At 41.5% G+C, this 19606-nt stretch overlaps 1 protein-coding gene across 4 annotated transcripts in view; it reads left to right on the top strand.

Annotated features, from left to right (window-relative positions):
- The window catches only part of LOC148032499 (uncharacterized), a 72297-nt gene that overhangs the window by 32591 nt on the left and 20100 nt on the right, over positions 1–19606 (top strand). For 3 of the 4 annotated variants that reach the window (XM_087683178.1, XM_087683177.1, XM_087683179.1), the window contains one exon: positions 1683–3499. In XM_087683178.1, coding sequence (XP_087539304.1) covers positions 1724–3499 — 1776 coding nt within the window. In that variant the 5' untranslated portion in view covers positions 1683–1723. The remainder of the gene's footprint in view (positions 1–1682; positions 3500–19606) is intronic. The other variant, XM_087683180.1, reaches the window with a different exon arrangement.

The raw sequence follows: 19606 nt of genomic DNA, 5'->3' as shown, positions 1-19606 counted from the left end.
CTTGGGGAAAAAATGGGCTTGAGCTTTTCGTATAGTCCCTTTTTGGTTCCAGTTTAGGGCTTGATAGGGGGTGTTGAGCTAAAAACGCATTACAAACTGATTAGCTCTATTAAATAGCCCCAATATATGTAATTACTAGATTTCTCATTAAAAAAGAAACTCGTTCCTAGAGAGTTTTTGTGTTCCATAAACCAAACCCTTCTTTTGGAGGATCCACTCATCTATAAGTAGACGAGCTACTCACCATTCAGCGCATCCCGTTTTTGCAAGTTTTCACTCTTTTGCAAATTTTTAACCATCAGCCCTTATCATTTAGTGGCCGTCCAACCCTTGTGACTGCTGCCAAACCTTCATTGGCTGGTGTTTACCTTGCTGCCTGCCTTGTGGTTGTTGCGTTTATTGTTGCAGCAGGTTGCCTTACTGTCCAACACGCCGATCATCAGTTTTCAGCCTGTGTTTTGCTGTTGCACAGGCCGCCTAGCACCTGATCGATCTCTATCAATTGTTTCCTAGTCTTCCTATGCTGCTGATGATCAGCTGACATCATCTTCTAGGTGGCACATTGCTGCATTTACCAATTGCAGCTCTCTAGACTACTACGTTTTAGTTTCCAGCCTGCTGCCCTTCCATATTCAGATCTGATGGTGGTCACAGACCTCAGAATCTGTCTCTAGTGGATGTCATTCTTCGACTACTCCCTTTGAGCATCTTGTACTCTCTCTCCATCATTTGCACCATTGATTCATTCACTTTAGAGTTCTTATTCTTCTTTGTATGTGTTTGTATTTTTTGCATTTTGCATTATTGTTTGAGTTATTGTGTTTTAGTTGTGATAGTACATTTTGTGTTTTCTCAATGCAAACCCTAGCATATCTTCACATGCTATGTGCGTTCTTCAAGTAACTTGTAAAAAAAGCAAGAAAATATGTTGCATTTTGATGCGGACTGCCCCCTAGAGGGGATGGCACTCTAATTCCTGCTGCATTTGGACTTTAGCGGCCTTAGGAAGGTAAAAGTAAACCATCAAGAGGTGAGAAAGATATGTTATTTTGCTGCATGTTGAGCTCAGCTAGGTGTGTTTCAATGAGATGACTTGGATGATGAGAAGTACAACAGCCAATAAGGGGCAAAAGGCTTGTGTTTTGAGGGTAAATGGCTGCCATTGACTGTGTTTTGGAGAGTACTCCTTGCTGTTGGGATAGTAGGTGACCTAATGTAGACTGATTTTTGGGGCTGTGAACAATTGGGCAACTTTATTTGCTGTATGATCAAGGCCTGGAACAACATGCAACAACATTTGGGATGTATCTTGGTAGCAGGCAACTGTATTGAGCTGTTTTCATCTGGCAATGGTTGATTTGGGCCATTTGACAATTGCTGGTGCAGAAATTAGGGTTTCAGACCACAGCAAAACTGTAAAACCAGCAGGCTTGTAAAAACTGTGCAACATGTTTGTTAGTAGAACTTGCCTGTCCTTAAAATAGGAGTCCATATTTTTCTATTCTGCAGGTTCATGTGTGGCTTATCACAAGAGTAGGTCCCCACAACCAACAAACCCACAAACCACCAGCCGGGCCAGCGCACCCACCCCCCAAACACACACACACACACACACACACACACACACGCACACAGATCCTCACATTCAGAGACTGATCTATTTTTTTCCTATATGCATACAGGTACTGATCTAATATTTAATGCTTAACAAAGGGCATTCATAATGGCAGGATATGATATGGATGTTGAGGAAGCAAGAAGGTTTGTCAGCTTCCTAAAGAAACAAAATTTGCCTGTGGCTACAAAAGATGATCTTTTGTTAAGTTATTCCATTTTTCGGGCACAAATAAAGCCCTCAACGTGCCCATACAGCCCTCATTATTTGCTACTTGCATTGAAAAGCATTCATGCCATAGAAAGCTGGAAAGGCAAAGACATCATGTGGGTTTGTGAATCAACTTTGCAGCATCCATGTCACAGCCAATTTGATCGAACTGATCAGCTAGATTCAGAGGAGGAGATTGTATGGAATGGAAAAGATGACGTAATTTCTCAGCCCTTAACTCCCTTATCAGTTTGGTCTTCAGATTTGAAAGGATCAGAATTTGAGGCATCTGACTATATAGAGGATAGAGTTGTCCTACAGGTATCTGAAGGAATCCGTCCCTCTCTATCTGCCAGGAGCTCCAATGACGTGGATCAGTATGTGGCTCTACAAAACCTTCTCCAAACTTCAAAGTTTAAAGAGGCTGGTGGGGCCATTCGAAAGAATCAAGCAACAGTTTCAGATGCATCACCTAACCTTGAACATGGCCAGAGAGAAAAGCCATTTAGACTGCCAAGATCAGGACATCAAAAGCATGTCAGAAAAGATGATGCTTACCACATGAATAGGAAGGAGGATAACAGAAACAAAAGTCTGGTCTGTAATGGTATAAATGTGAAGTATGCAGTTGTTAATAAGGAAGGATTTGGTGGGTCTGTCTCAATGCCGGCCACACTAAATGTCAGGCCTGGTTCTAGGGCCCGAAATAACAGAAAGATTTGGAGCAATGATATGAAAAGCTCAAGGGTCACATCAGTTAATATTAGCGGTAGGCGTGACCAAAAACAGTTTCCAGGGTCTTCTGAGGAGCATTCACTACACAAATCAGAGGCCTTTCCAATGTTTCAGAATTCTGTGTCAGAACACCTGCCTAGTGAAGTACATTCTCAGTTTCTTTCACATGGATTTCACAAGATGGCAGTGAGTGATGGCAGTAGATCCAGAACCCAGAATAAAAAGGAGGGAAAAGTTCCTAAAGGCTGGAAAGCCACTCAAGAAATGGAGGAAAACCTTGTTGTGTCTCAACCCTTCCCCTCAAGTGATAAAGAAAGCCAAACAGTTGAAGTAGGCAAGTCAGAAGTTTCTATTGTCTCAGTGTTGAACAATGGTTGCAAAGCAGTGAAATTATTTGCTGTAAAGTTGCTCTTTGCAAAACCGAGGGGGTCTTTTGCCCTAATGTTAGAAGCACCCTCTAATATTCCAACCCAGAGCATGGGAGTATTGAGACAAAGTATGTTGCAGTCTTCAAACCCCTTGCAACTCTTGGGTCCATTCAATCTTCCACCAGGTGCCTGCTTTTCGATCCAGCTCTCTTGCACGCCTAAAGATATTGGCTACAATAAGGCTGTTATTTTGTTTGATTTTGGAGACCAAAAGGTTGTAAGGTATGCTACCTTGATGGCAGAAGATGACATTACTAGAGCACTGGTCTCATTTGAACCTTATACTGGGTACAGGAGACCAAAAACAAAGAGGTTTTGTAGAATTGTTTGGGGGACACCACCTCCTGCACCAAAGTTCTTGAAGCCTCTAGGCCAGTATCCAATACCTCCCAATATCAAAAGGATGCTGATGAAGGACCATACTTTGCCAATATTTTCACGTGGACTTTCATTTGAGACTTACGAGGAGTACTTTTCTTCCTTGCTATATGCAGAGGAGCTTCAATGGAAGGTACACACTGCCTGGAAGTGAGGCTGTTGTTGTTTGGTACCTGTCTGCTGTTTATAATGGTTCTGGTCTTTTTATATGTGGATGTCACAAGGCATAGAGAATCAAACATTGATAACTGCCTATGTTGTAAGCCTTTATTTATCTTCCATCTGCATTAACTGTCTATTGGAAGTAGCTTCAAATCAAGGACTCATATTTTCAGTATGTAAGTGAACACTGAAAAAGCTGGTAAGTAGGCTGGATGTAACATTGGATCTGTCCAAATTCAGCTGCCTTGTAGCTTGAGGTCTAGTGACTCAGAATGTGAAATAGGAACCAATAATTGGAATAGGGAAGTTTGAGGACCTTCCCTTGTGACTAAGTACCATTCCTAAGACTGAAGATGATCTGGATGTAACATTGGATCTGTCAAAATTCAGCTGCCTTGTAGTTTGAGGTCTAGCGACCCAGAATGTGAAATAGGAACCAAGCATTGGAATAGGGGAGTTTGAGAATGACCTTGCCTTGTGACTAAGTACCATTTGTAAGACTGAAGATGACCATACTGTGTTGGATCAAGGGATGGTTTCTTATGTTGGCTCATGAATGCCTTTTCTGACCCCTTGGATTTTAAAAGAAAGCCTGAAAATCCCCTATAAAAGGACATGTTGTGGGCATCCATTCTCTTTTGCTTTTTCAGCCATCAGTACAACCAGTCACCATCTCCACCTCCATCTGGTGCGAGCATCTGCTGCCCACACCTTGAACAAGAGCTGGTGGGTGCTGGTGGGCCTGATCGCTATTATTCCAAGCTGCTGTCCTGCCTTTGAAAAGACATCACTTGTACTTGGTCAGGGTTGTCATGTCCGATGGCATTTGATTAGTACTGTCCAATACTAGTACACTACTAATCAAACTAATAAATCTTGGACCTATGTCCAATGAATTTCTTTAAATATATAATTTAAAGTCTATACTTATGTTTGGACTTAAAACATAAAATTAGAGACTTTACTCAAAAGTAGAGAGAGTTGAAATAAGATTCAAGAGTATAATATGAAACCAACAACTTTATTACGAACCAACTTGGCAATCTCATACAAAAAGATATACAAAATTTGATCATGTGACAAAGATAATCAATCTCATAGGCTTCAAGTACTCATATCACTCTCGACATTAGAGCTAGAAACATCCTTGCTAGTACTTTAGGAGTCATCACCCTCCACAACAAAATCACCCTCACTAAGTACATTGCTCTTCTCATCATACTCAGGCTCTCTTAAGCTTTACATAGGAGATAGTGATAGGTATATCCTCATGTGGCGCACTAGTAGTGTCTCTCGAGCCACTTCCACGCCTCATGTATCACCTAAGGGCCCCACGATCACCATGAGCAGTTGGTATTGACGTTGAAGTAGAAGCTCCACCATTAGTGGCATGAGAATGAACGACATGCAAATGTGCATGAGTGCGAGTGACCCATTGGTCTATCTCCTCGAGCTTCAAATAAAGATCTTCAAAGATTTGCACCTCCTCCAAGTTCCTTTCAGGAGTCACACTTTGTGTGTTAGCGAAGAGCTTGAGCACGTCTTGGTCTATCTCCTCGAGCTCCAAATAAAAATCTCTAAAGATTTACTTCTCCTCGAAGTCCCTGTCACGTTTTAGGTGTGTTAGCAGAGAGCTTGAGCGCATCTACATAACCTATATATTTAAAGGATAAATAACTCATGCTAGATGAATAAACTATCTCTAAACATGTTATATGATTCAATTTCATAAATAAACGAACAAGTATATAAATATGGTATACGTGTCTTCCCATAGACATCTTATACATGCGACATAGCATGTGTAAATTCAAGTGATAGTAAATTAGTTGCTTCAACTGTCATATGCTAAGTTTTTTGCAAATTTTGATGTGCATGAGGGAACAGGCAGAACAATTCCTCTCACATGCACCCGACGAGCAATCCTAGAGCTTGTTGAAAAAAAAAGTTTAAATTTTAAAATTCAAACTTGTAACTAAAATCAATTTAAAAGAATTAAGAGATTAGAGATTTTGTTTTTCCAAACTTGCGTAAGAATGTGTAAAGTCACTTTTTAAAGGTGGAGCAATTGGTAGCTAAATGACTCAAAAAAAATAAAGCTTCACCATTGAATCCCTCTTCCAACAAATTGTGGAAGTAAAAGTAGTGCCTCTTTGATCACTATAATTTATGAGCTCTTGGAGAAAGGCACCATGGTACTCTTCCTCCAAAGCCTTCAGAAGAAAGGTATCACAATTAGCAAGGACATTGTTATCCATAAAGAAAGAGGGTTTTTCGAATGCAAGATTTAAGAGTGCTACTAACCCATGGATGGGTTGCTTCACCCACTCCCATCTCTTCTTGTGAGAAAGAGAATATCATCTCTCTTTGACATGGTATCCAAGATGTCACTAGAAATGTATGAGAGAAATTTAGAAATTTAGAGAGAGAGAGAGAGAGAGAGAGAGAGAGAGAGAGAGAGAGAGAGAGGTTTTACGAAAAAAAAAGAGAGAGAGAGGGGTAGATTATTCTTGGATGGTCAAAAGAGAGAAAGTGAGATGATGTGAATTCTAAAAATTAAAAGAAGCATGAATCATAAAAAAAAGAAAAAGAAAAAGATTGTAATGAAGAAGAAGCCTTGCCATCCAGGATGGTCGATGCTTGTATCTTCACTATTGCCTTTGCCCATAAGATGATAGAGAAGGCCGATAGTAGACCCCTCCATGTCGGTCATGTGAAGTATCTTGTATATAGGAATGATGACAATGACAATGCCACTCATATTTGCTTAAAAGTCCTCCTTTAAGGAAAACTACTTGACTCGATGTGAATAAGTGAACAATGGGAGAGAAGAGTATGCTAGAAGGTAACATCCACTATTTGAGAATGAAAGAAAATACAATCCCTAAGATACTAAGTACAATCCCTAGAAGGTACTGAGTACAATCCCTAAGGTACTAAGTACCACACCCATTGATAAGTGTTTACACGAGGAAAAAACCCTTCTCCAACTAGAAGGTAAAAAGTGTTAGTGAGATAAGGAAGCGAATCAGAACTTAGGAGGAAGTGTAACAAACTCCCCTTAAGTGAATGATGTAAACGTATGCAGGGAATAGGTAGATCAATCCCCAAATGCTATCAAGCCGAGGGTCTTGCAAAAGGCTTTGAACTTCTCTCTGGAGAGAGCTTTTTTAAATACATCTGCCAAGTTGTCCTGTGTGGGGATATAAACCAAGTCAATCTCCCGTGCATGGAGTCTCTCTTTGATATAATGATAGTGCACCTCAATGTGCTTAGTGCGAGCATGAAAAATTGGATTCCTCACAATTGCCATGACATTTTGACTATTAGTGTAGATAGGAGTGGGTGGTTTTTGTCCCACACTAAGATTGACTAAAAGGTGTTTGAGCCATACGTATTTCAATGTAACTGTAAATGTTGCCTTGTATTCAGCTTTATAGCTACATGTGGCTATTGTAGATTGCTTCTTGCTCAGCCAAGAAATGCATGAATCACCAAGCATGAAACAATTACCATTAGTGGACACCCTTGTGGCAAAACGACCATTCCGGTTACTGTGTGTAGATGGATGTAAGTAAAGAGTAGTGCCTTTAAGATAGAAAAGGCCTAATGTTTGAGTGCCTTTGAGATAACGAAAGACACGCTTAATTGCTTGCTAATGTATAGTACCAAGGCTGTGCATAAAGCGTGCCAACCAAGAGATCCGAAACTGAATATCTAGCAGTGTATTAACAAGTACTATATGTTGGGAATAAAGGGCCATTGTGCCTTTTATATGTGCATGGGTGTGAACACACCCTTAGCAGATTTGTACTTTCATATATATATATATCTAAAAACTTAAAGAGGTACACTCATCATTGTACCCACAAGTCGTGCTAACTCTCCTCTCTACTTTACACACACACACACACACACACACACACACACATATATATATAAACCTAAAGAGGTACACTTGTCATTATATCCACAAGTTGTGCTAACTCTTCTCTCTACTCTGTACACTCTCTCTGTCTCTCTGCTGTGTGAAAGTAGTGCGTGTCTTGATCCTTGCGCTCCTTGTCTTAACAAATTGGTATCAGAGCGGGCAAGGAGTGCACGCTTCTCGCGATGTCGGGAGTGAGTTGGGTGAGAAGACGACTGCCAAGGCGACAACTGCTGTTGGATAGCAGGCAGACGTGACTAGCAGAAAGTGACAGGCGATCTCTTGACGGGTAGCAGATTGTAGGTGGGTAGCAGACGGGAGGGTTGATTGTCAGATGGGCAGAAACTGTGTCATGCGAAGTCAGATGGGGGTTGGAGGCGGACCAGGTTTGCAGGTGCACGATGCAACAAACGACTGGCCGTATCATGTGACTGACGCGACAGGCCGGCGGGTTAACGAACCCGCGTTCGTTTTTCCTAAAATCAAAAATTTTCTTTTAATTCCTTCAATTATCCCTTGTGTTGGCGGGAGTTCATGTGCTAGAGGCACAAATCTCAGATTTGTGCAAAATTGAACCAGAAAATTGGGGCTTTTCCCGGATTTGGGGATCTTAATGCAAAACTGGATAGTTTGACTCAAAAATTGCAAAATTGGTGCACATTTGCCCAGGAATTTTGGGATTCTTCACATTTTAGTGAAATTTTTTCAATTTCACTGAAATTTATGCACACACTAGACCCCATAAATCTGGGGATTTGTCCAGATTTGATGCGAGCAAGACACAACAGTGATATTTGTCTTAGAAATTGCAAGGATTTGTGACATTTTGCCTCTGACATTTGGGGCTTTTCATGTACATGCAAGAATTGGGCTGAAATTTACCCAATTTCTCGACATTGATGCACATTGGACCTCGTGCAATTTAGAGCTTTTGCTGTTTGGGCAAAATTTTTCCGCCATTTGGTCATTTTATGTACATGTGGATTTAATTCCATGCAATTTGGACATCTAGCACTTGGAAAAATTTGGGGGTTTTGCCGAAATTGCATAATTTTGGCAAAATTGGTCTATTCTATGCATGTCAGAGACAATGTAGATGTATGGTTGATGCTTTGAGCACAAAAATTTTGGGGCTTTTGACAGTGCGTGTTAAATTTTGTGCCCGTGGGTACATGTACAACAGAAATTGCAGCCAAAATTTGGGACTTCTCATGTAATGTGATGTATTTGTCCTTGGAACAGGTGTAATCAGTTGTGGAGTGCTGTAGCACAAGGTTTAGTGCTTTTGAAAATTTATTTTCAGATTTGAAATTTCTGCTTCTACGTGGTTATTTATTGCTGGTTGGTACTTGTTTGTACCTTGGTCACTTGTGTGACAGTTTGGGCTTGCATTTGCTGAATTTTTTGGTCACATTTGGGCTGAAAATCATGGCTGGCAGCAGTGACAGCAGTAATCTCATGCACATTAAGAAGCTTGAAGGAGCACATAACTTTGCAGTTTGGCAAAAACAATGCTATAATATCCTGTTGCAGAAGAAGCAGGCAAAGCTGATTAAGACCAAAGGGGCAAAGCCCGCAGATATGGAACAGGAAGATTGGGATGAGTTAAATGAGCTTGCACACTCAACCATCAAGCTATCGATTTTTGATGCCTTGCTGTTTAACATTGAAGGTTTGGATTCTGCCTATGCTATTTGACCTTGACTGGAAGAACTGTTATGCACAGAAGAGTGCCGCAAGCAAAGTTTATTGGCTGAAAAAGCTTATGGATTTCTGTATGAAAGAGGGTACAACAATGTCTACTCACTTGAGTGAGTTCAACTCCATTTTCAGCCAACTGGTTGTGTTGAAGTTCATGATTGATGAGGAATTTAAGGCTACTTTCTTGCTTTGCACTCTACCAGAGTGTTGGGATACATTATGGACTGCTATGAGCAATTCTAATGCGCTCGTTCTATATGCTGATGTAGAGAGTGCTCTACTCATGGAAGAAATGAATCGGTAGAACAATGCATCCAGTAAGTCTTCCAGTGCTTTGCATACTAGGGTTAGATCACAGCGAAAAGGCAAATCTAATAGCAAGGGATGCAGTAAATCATGTGGCAAGGATATTGAATGCCATCGTTGTGGCAAGAAGGGTCACTTTAAACGTGACTGCTGCAAATGGAATAAAAGAAAGGAAAGGGCAAAAAGACAAATGATAGCAAGGAAGAGAAGAAAGAGAGTCAGCCTAAGAAGAGCAGTGTCAAAATTGAAGAAGTGAATGTAGTCACTCATGACAGTGACAGTGGGAATTGTTAGAAGTGGTGCAACAGTGGAAGTATAAACATGTGCTGAAATAAACTGTTGAACACAAGACAAAAGAAAAGAAAGAGATAACACAATACATATGAGAACTCGGATGTATGCTCGAGAAATGGAATCCATATACCAAGACATGAGACAATACAGATACAATGTGAGTCATCGATTGTGGAGGCACTGATACTTGCTCCCTCTCTCCAGGAATTGACAGGTGATAAATAAGTGAATGAGGAGGGAGCCTGACAATAAATAGGGCAAATAAATGCCAAAAATATGACTGGTCGGCTAGCATGACTGGTTGCAAATAATGCCCAAACCTCAATAAACAATGGCAAATAAAATGCCTAAAATGTCTATGTGCCTAGCCTGCTGTACCACAAGTACAGACTCAACCATGAGCCGACTAATCTGCTAACATCCTCTCTCAGATCATGGATGATCTGATACAATACAATGTCCATCATAGAAGAACCATGGATACCCAAGTAGTGGGTGCGCAAGCCACCACCTAGGTGCCTCAAAGAGAACCTGATGTTGATGTTGATCGTACCAGCTCCTGAAGAAGATCATAGCAACTCTTAATGTTTGTCAACAATGCCTCTGATGTAGCATACGTAACCATCCTGTCACCAATGCCGTAGTGTAGAAATGACCATGGATTCTGTGTCTTTGGCCAGACCGCCAAAGTGTCCCCTCATGTGAGCTCTAGACGAAAGCCAGCTGCTCTCTGTCAAGTAACCAGTCCATCATGAACCTGGATGTCAATCCTAGCTTCAGGATTTGTACCTGCCAGACTTCGGTCAATGCATCAGGGATGTCCCTCTCTGGATCTTGTGCATCTGTATAGCAATATAGATGAGTCACGACTGCCCCATCTCACCACCCTCTCACACTCCCTCTCTGGCACTGGAGAGTCATGAGGGATGACCGCATCACCACCACTAGAAAGCAACTGAGGAAGGGGCCACTAAGCCCTTCCCATGATCCGAAGAAGAGGATCCCTTCCGCACCTTGGACTTCGCCTTGGCTGGAGGATTAGAATCGGAATTTGAGTTTGATGATGACTCGTCAGAGGAGTCCGCATCCTGCTTTGTCTTCTGTTCCTTTTTTTTTCCTGGAAGCCGCTAACTCTTTGCAGTCTATGCTTCTTCACAAGTGTAGTGACAGCTTCCTTGACATGTCTCCACTCTGTTTTCAAACATGTCTCTGTAGTCAGATCCTCCAGCAAATCATCAAGCTTCTCTTGAAGCTCAGGATCAGTTGCCTATAGAAACAATTTAATTTTCTGGCTTGCAAGAGCTTGTTGTTCTGCAAGATCCAATTGCTCAAATTGACTTTCAAATTCTCTTTACAATTCTATAGCCATAAGATCCTTATTGGGTTGTAAAACCCACTCCTGAAAAGTCTTGCACGTAATCAAACTAGTATCTTCTTCCCTAAGTGTCTTAAATGACCTTTCTTGCCACTGTGGTAACATTGGGTCTTCGACTTCTTCATCTTCGAATCCCTCTTTGAAGCTGCAAGCGCCTCACTTGAACCTTCATAATGTGACGGAAGTCTCCCCTGTAGTCGCAAAGTAGCCTCATGCTCAAGTAGCATTGAGGACATATGAAGAAAATTGACAGGAGTGGTAGATGTTTGCGCTTGTAAAGCATTCGCCACTCCATCAAACTCCCGAGGAAGCTTGTAGAGTACCGTACCAACTAGATGTGTCTCTAATAGGGTAGACTGCATAGTGCGAAGCTGGTCCTGGAGTTGGGTAACTCGAAGTAGGAATGATTGGATCATATCCTTGGGTTCAAACTTTAGTCGTTGGAGCTTGCCATAGAGAGTAATAACCCTCATGTGCGAAGGAGCCTTGTACATCAACTGCAACTTCGACTATATATCGGAAGCTGTCGTATAGGAGGTGATTGCCGGTAGTACTTCTTTGGAAATACACCGAAGTAATGCCGAATAAGCACGGGCATCATCTGAATCCCATGTAAGCACTACCTCCTCATGGTTATCTTCATCAAAATCAGATGGAATAGGAGAAGGTTGTTGAGGACGTGCCATGGCCCTGCCAACTACATACCATAATCGCTTCTGGATAAACCAAGCCTTCATCACCGCACTCCACGTGTAATAATCACGTCCATGCTTGTCATCGGTGGAGGTGCATGGAGGAGCCATTTGGAGAGGATTTAGAAAAGAAGTTGAGAAAAGAAGGAATTGGGAGAGGGAACACAGCCAAACCACGAGCACAGACTACAAAAAAGCAAGAGTTCACATACAATATAACCCAAAATTTGATCAAAATAAGACAAAAGTTGCTGTTAGAAGTCAAAAAATCTGTCAAAAACTGCCAAAAACAGCAAAAATGGCCTGATAATGTAAGCATCCAGCCAGGAGGAGATGCAGAGACACCAAAATGCAGGCTGAAACAGATGCATAGGCTGTATGGATGCTGATGTCAGCAAAAAACACAGCAAAACAGGTCGCCTGATTAGAGCAGCAGCCGCTTGATCAGGAAAGGGGAAAATAGTCCTGAAATCAGCAATAAAACACAACAGAAAACACAAATCTTGAAATCTGATACCATGTCAGAAGTGGTGCAGTAGTGGAAGCATAAACATGTGCTGAAATAAACTGCTGAACACAAGACAAAAGAAAAGAAAGAGAACACAATACAGATGAGAACTCAGATGTATGCTCGGGAAATGGAATCCATATACCAAGACATGAGACAGTATAGATACAATGTGAGTCACCGGCTGTGGAGGCATTGGCACATGCTCCCTCTCTCCAGGAACTGACAACTGATGAATAAGTGAATGAGGAGGGAGCCTGACAATAAATAGGGCAAATAAATGCAAAAAAATGACTGGTCGGCTAGCATGACTGGCTGCAAATAATGCCCAAACCTCAATAAACAATGGCAAATAAAATGCGTAAAATGTCTCTGTGCCCAACCTATTGTACCACAAGTATAGACTCAACCATGAGTTGACTAATCTGCTAATTACTCTTTGTCTCTTCACACTTTAGTACACATGTTTTACTTGCAGATACGGATGATGACATGCATACTTGGATTTTAGATTTAGGTGCTTCCTTTCATGTCACCGCTCATCGTGAGTGGTTTTCTGACTATACAGGGGGTCGACATGGTGTTGTCCATCTTGGGGACAACTATGCATGTGACATTGTAGGTATTGGCAGTGTGCAGTTGCAGTTTCAGCATGGTTCTTTCTTCACACTTCAGCATGTACGGCATGTATCTTAGCTCAAGAAAAGCTTGATTAGCGCAGGGTAGCTAGATGACGATGGATTACATACCACCTTTGGAGATAGAAACTGGAAGATCTGTAAGGGATCTAGAGTGATTGCCAGAGGTTGTAAAAGTGATATCTTGTATCCCTTCCATGTATCTAGTGTGAGTGATTATGTTGTTGCCGTGATCGAGTAGCCAAGTGTCTCTTTGTGGCATGGCGGGTTGGGACACATAAGTCAAATTGGAATGAAAATGCTTTCTCCTTTGGGTTACTTGCCTTGTCTTTGTTATGTTGAGTTTGAGCATTGTGATCATTGTGTTTATGGTAAATGTTGGGAATAAAGGCCTTCGTGCCTTTAAATGTGCTCGGGTGTGAACACACCCTTAGCACTTGTACTTACACATATATATATGTATATCTAAAAACCTAAATGTACACACTCGTCATTGTACCTACAAACGTGCTCACTCTCTGCCATTGCTCTCTCTCACTCTCTCTGTCTCTCTGCGCCTGACGAATACCTACTGTCTTGATCTTCGTGCCTGACTTGTCACTACAAACTGGTATCAAAGCGAAGAGAGTACGCTCCTCGAGGTCAAAGGCAGCTCGTGTACAGCTGCTGTGTGTGTGACCATCGGCAGAAAGGAAATGAGTAGCAGTTAGGTAGAACCAGACGACATTTCTAGGTAGTGAGCATGTCAAAACGTCATTAGTGCAGTTAGGCAGGTGTGACGGGTGATAGCTCACAGGGGGCAGACGACTTGTAGTAGACGTGATGGCAAGAGCAGATACATGCGACCAGGAGACGATTGCAACGTTGATGACACAAGCGGGTAGTGGGCAACGATTACATGTGACGGGCAGCAGGCAAGTGACGAATAGGTGCAATGGCAGGCACGTGATGGACGGAACCGGCAGCGGGGCTCACGGCGCACGACTGACGGGTCAACGGACCCATTATCCATTCTTTTTTCTTTTTCTTCAAAATCTTTTGAAATTCCTCTCCCTCTAACCAAGGTTCGCGCGTGCAAGCACAAAAGGTCAAATTTGTGCAATCTTGGCTCAGGAATTTGGGGCTTTTCTCGGATTTGGAGATTGTGATGCAGGACAAGCAAATTTGTCTCAAAAATTGCAGGAATTTGTGACATTTTGTCCCCGACATTTGGGGCTTTTCATGTATATGCACAAATTGGGCTGAAATTTACCCAATTTCTCGACATTGATGCACATTGGACCCTATGCAATTTGGGGCTTTTGCAGTTTGGGCAAAGTCTGTGCAGCATTTGGTCATTCTATGTACATGTAGGTTCAATTCCATGCAATTTGGACATCAACACTTGGTAAAATTTGGGGGTTTTGCTCAAAATTTGCTCTATTTTGGCAAAATTGACATGTCCTGTGCATGACAGAGAAAATGCAGATGTGTGGTTGATGCTTTGAGCACAAAATTTTGGGCCTTTTGACCGTCCGTGTCAAATTTTATGCCCGTGGGTACATGTACAATAGAAATTGCAGCTAAAATTTGGGATTTCTCATGTAATGTGATGCATAGACCCTTGGAACAGCTGTAATTAGTTGGATAATGCTGTAGCACATGGCTTGGTGCTTCTGAAAATTTAATTATAGATCTGAAATCTGTCCTTCTACGTGGTTATTTATTGCTGGTTGGTACTTGTTTGTACCTTGGTCACTTGGGTGACAATTTTGGGCCTGCATTTGTTGTTTTTTGGTCACATTTGGGCTGAGAATTAAGGCTGGCAGCAATGACAGCAGTAATTTGATGCACATAAAGAAGCTTGAAGGAGCACATAACTTTGCAGTTTGGCAAAAACAATGCTACAATATCCTATTGCAAAAGAAGCAGGCAAAGCCGATCAAAACACAAGGGGCAAAGCCCGCAGATATGGAACAGGACGATTGGGATGAGTTAAATGAGCTTGTACGCTCAACCATCGAGCTATTGATTTCTGATGCCTTTTTGTTTAACATTGAAGGTTTGGATTTTGCATATGCTATATGGACTAGACTAGAAGAACTGTATACACAAAAGAGTGTTGCAAGCAAAGTGTATTGAGTGAAAAAGTTTTTTTGACTTGCATATGAAAGAGGGTACAACAATGCCTACTCACTTGAGTGAGTTTAACTCTATTTTCAGCTAGTTGGTTGCCTTGAAGTTCATGATTGATGAGGAATTTAAGGCTACTTTCTTGCTTTGCATCTATCAGAGAGTTGGGATACATTCAGGACTGCTATGAGCAATTCTAATGTGATCCTTTTGTATGCTGATGTAGAGAGTGCTCTACTCATGGAAGAAATAGATCGGCAGAACAATGTATCCAGTAAGTCTTCCAGTGCTTTGCATACTAGGGGCAGATCATAGCAGAAAGGCAAATATGATAGCAAGGGACGTAGTAAATCGCGTGGCAAAGATGTTGAATGCCATCATTGTGGCAAGAAGGGTTACTTTAAACATGATTGCTACAAATGGAAGAAAGAGAAAGGAAAGAGCAAGAAGACAGATGATAGCAAGGAAGAGAAGACAGACAATCGGCCTAAGAAGAGCTGTGTCAAAATTGAAGAGGTGAATGTAGTCACTTATGGCAGTGATAATGGGAGTGACGTACTCTTTGTCTCTTCACACTTTGGTGCACATGCTTTACTTGCAGATATAGATGATGATATGCATACCCGGATTCTCGATTTAGGTGTTTCCTTTCATGCCACCCCTCATCCTGAGTGGTTCTCTGACTATACAGGGGGTCGACATGGTGTTATCCTTTTTGGGGACAACTATGCATGTAATATTGCAGGTATTGGCAATGTGCACTTTAGCATGTATGGCATGTACCTCAACTCAAGAAGAGCTTTATTAGCACAGGGTAGCTAGATGATGATGGCTTTCATACCACCTTTGGTGATGGAAAATGGAAGATCTGTAAGGGATCTAGAGTGATTGCCAAAGGTTGCAAGAGTGATGCTTTGTATCCATTTCATGTATCTAGTGTGCGTGACCATGTTGTTGCCGTGACTGAGCAACGAAGTGTTTCTTTGTGGCACGATCGGTTGGGACACATGAGTCAAACAGGAATGAAAGTGCTTTCTCGTTTGGGTTACTTGGCTTGTCTTGACTCTTCGTTATGCTGATTTTGAGCACTGTGATCATTGCATTTATGACAAACATGCACAGATGTCGCATAATAAGTCTCTTTCGTTGAAATCTTCTTCTCTAGAGTTAGTACATTCCGATGCATGTCAGATGCTAGGATTATCTTTAGGGGAAAATAAATATTTTGTCACATTTTCGATGATGCTACATGGAAAGTATGGGTTTACCCTATTCGTGGCAAGGACGAAGTGCTTGATAAGTTTAAAAAATTATTGGCATTGGTTGAAAATCAAAGTGATAAGACACTTAAGTGTCTTCGCTCTGACAATGGTGGGGAATATGTGTCCAAGGCCTTTCAGGCACTTTGTGACAACAAAGGGATAAAGAGGGAGCTCACTGCCCCTCATAATCCACCCCAAAATGGAGTTGCACAGCGCATGAATTGGACCATACGGGATAAGGTCCGTATGATGCTGTCTCAGGTTGCATTATCCCATGGTTTTTGGGCAGAGGCTGTTATGATAGCCGTACACTTGATTAATCGGTCATCCAACAGGTCTTTTGGGGGGGGGAGTTCCCCAAGAAGCGTGGTCGGGCAAGCCATCTTCGTATGCACACTTGAAAGTGTTTGGCTGTGAAGCATTTGTGCACATTCGTAAAGAAAAGCACAGTAAACTTGAGCCAAAGTCCTGTAAATGCATTTTCCTAGGATATGGTGACAAGGGTAAAATGGGGTATAGATTATGGGATCCCGAGAAAAGGAAAGTAGTACGCAGCAATGATGCTATCTTCTAGGAAGATCGCATGCATAAACAACCCAAAAAGATTGAGGAGGTTCGTAGGGTTGTATTCCGGGAAGAAATACCTTTTGGACAGCAAAATGTGCCCGTTGTATAGCAGCAAATACCTGCTGTAAATGAACCTGCAAATGCAGAAAATAGTGTTGGAAATGATCAGGCAGCCATTGCCCATAATGATGAGCCATTGGATGTGCAGGAACAGCCAGGACAACAAGCTGTTAATGCTGATTTGCAGGCTGAAATGTCAGGATAGCAAGCTGAAAATAGAAATTTGCAGGAATAGCCAACAAACAATGATCATTGGCTTAGGAGATCGTCTAGGGCTACTAGACAATGATAGATTTGTTCTTGGTGCAAACAATGTGGCTGATTATGTCATGTTGACAGACTGTGGTGAACCGTCTTGCTTCAAGGAAGTAATGGACAGATAGGATAATAAAAAATGGTATAAAGCCATGTTGTCAGAAATGAAATCTCTTGAGAAAAATGGCATATGGGACTTGGTGCAGTTGCCTAAAAGGCAAAAAACACTTTCATGCAAATGGGTTTACAAGATGGCCACTTCTGGTTCCTCACCAAAGTACAAAGTAAGATTGGTTGCAAAGGGGTACAAGCAGGAGCATGGAATTGACTTTGATAAGATTCTCTCTCCTATAGTCAAGATGGCTACATTGAGAACCATTTTGGGCTTGGTTGTAGTTGAAGATATGGAGCTCACACAGATGGATGTAAAGACTGTGTTTTTACATGGTGATCTGCATGAAGACATATATATGTAGCAACCTTAAGGGTTTGTTGAAAAAGGGAAAGAAAAGATGGTATGTAAAACAAGCACCAAGAGAATGGTATTATAAGTTTGATACATTCATGCAATCTCAAGGCTTTCATAGAAGTCAAGTGGATCACTGCTTGTAGACCAAGACGATAGTAGATGGCAGTGTGATTATCTTGGTTTTGTATGTAGATGACATGCTGATTGTTGGCAAGGATACTCATGCCTTGGACTCACTGAAGCAAAGTCTTTATGGCAGCTTTGACATGAAGGATCTTGGTGATGCAAATCACATTCTTGGCATGCGAATACTCAGAGATAGATCAACATGCTTACTCTATCTATCTCAGCAAGAGTATATCTCTAAGGTTTTGTAGCGTTTCAATATGGAGGGGGAGAAAACAATTGGGGTTTCATTGCCTCCATATGTGAAACTCAGTGTACAGGACAACCCTACATTTGATGATGGGAAGGCTGAAATGACTAAGATACCATATGCTTCAGCTGTTGGCAGTTTGATGTATGCTATGGTTGCTACACGTCTTGACATTGCCTTTGTAGTGGGAGTGGTTGCCGATAAAGAGAAACATGAAAGGTTTTTCTGCATCCTCAAGTGTAAATTTATGGCTTGTCTCAAGAAGAATAGATATAGGCTTGTAGTCTTGCATATTAAAACGCTCAAAAAGTTTCCCAATGTACTTAGATTGTTGCAAAATAATGACCCCTTGAACAGTAGTAATTGTATACCAAGATAGTAGTGCAAGTGGCCAAGATCAGCCACATCAAAAATATGCTGCAATTTAGCTTTCAAAGCTGAAACATGTGTCTTATGAGGTCCAATCAACAACATATGATCCACATAAAGAATGAGAATTAAGAGCCTATCCCCATCTTTACGGACATAAAGTGTGCTCTCAATGTGTGAATTATTGAAGCCAAGAGCAATCCAGTATGCATGTATTTTCTCGTACCATGCCCTAGGTGCCTCCTTTAAACCATAGAGGGCCTTATGCAAATGACACACTTTGCTTTCTAATTTTTTTTGTACAAAGCCATAAACCTTATCATGAAGATCACCATTCAGAAAAGCGGTCTTCACATCCAACTGATGCACATGCTAATCATAATGAGCAGCCAAAGCAATGATAGTGCAAATGGTGGTCATACATGAAGTGGGTGCAAATGTCTCATCATAGTCAATCCATGCTGTTGGGCATATCCTTTGGCAACAAGACGTGCCTTGTAGTGATCAATGCTACCATCAGATTTGTGTTTTAATTTGTAAACCCACTTAGTGCCTATAGCACACTTGTCAGCAGCAGACAAGTCACATAACTCCCATGTGTCATTTTTATCAATAGAGTTTAATTCTGATTGCATAGTTGCCATCCAATGTTCGTTTTGTAAAGCATCATCTAAAGAAATAGGTTCTTCATTGCATGTAGTAGCTACAAGGGCCTGCACAACTAGGTTACCCTATGCATGGTGAGTAGCTGTTCTAGTTCTACTGGAAAGAAGTACGGGATGTTTGCTATTTGGTAATGTATCTAACAACCATCTAGGGGCTATCTTAACTTCTTGAATAGCAGCCCTCTCATCAGCCACTTTGTCATCAACAATGCCTTGATCAATGGGCTGAAAATGAGGATGTTGTTTAGTTTGTGTTTGCTGTTGTAAACCCTCAATAGGTTGTTGAAGTTGACTAAAATCAGGTTCCCTTTGTTGAAATAAAGGCAACAAACTATCAAACATGTCCATAGGCCCCACATTGGGCTGATTTTGAAGTCTATGAAGGGTTGACTAGCATGCTCAGCGAATACCACATCTCTACTAACAAAAATCTTGTCGGTGTAGGTTTGGTACAAGCGTTACCCTTGCTTTTTGCACTATAATTAATAAAGATGCATTTGA

This window comes from Lygodium microphyllum, chromosome 8 (assembly GCF_053477565.2).
Source record: "Lygodium microphyllum isolate KBCC chromosome 8, Lygodium_microphyllum_v1.1.10, whole genome shotgun sequence".
NCBI lineage: Eukaryota > Viridiplantae > Streptophyta > Polypodiopsida > Schizaeales > Lygodiaceae > Lygodium > Lygodium microphyllum.
This window is presented reverse-complemented; position numbering and strand designations above follow the sequence as displayed.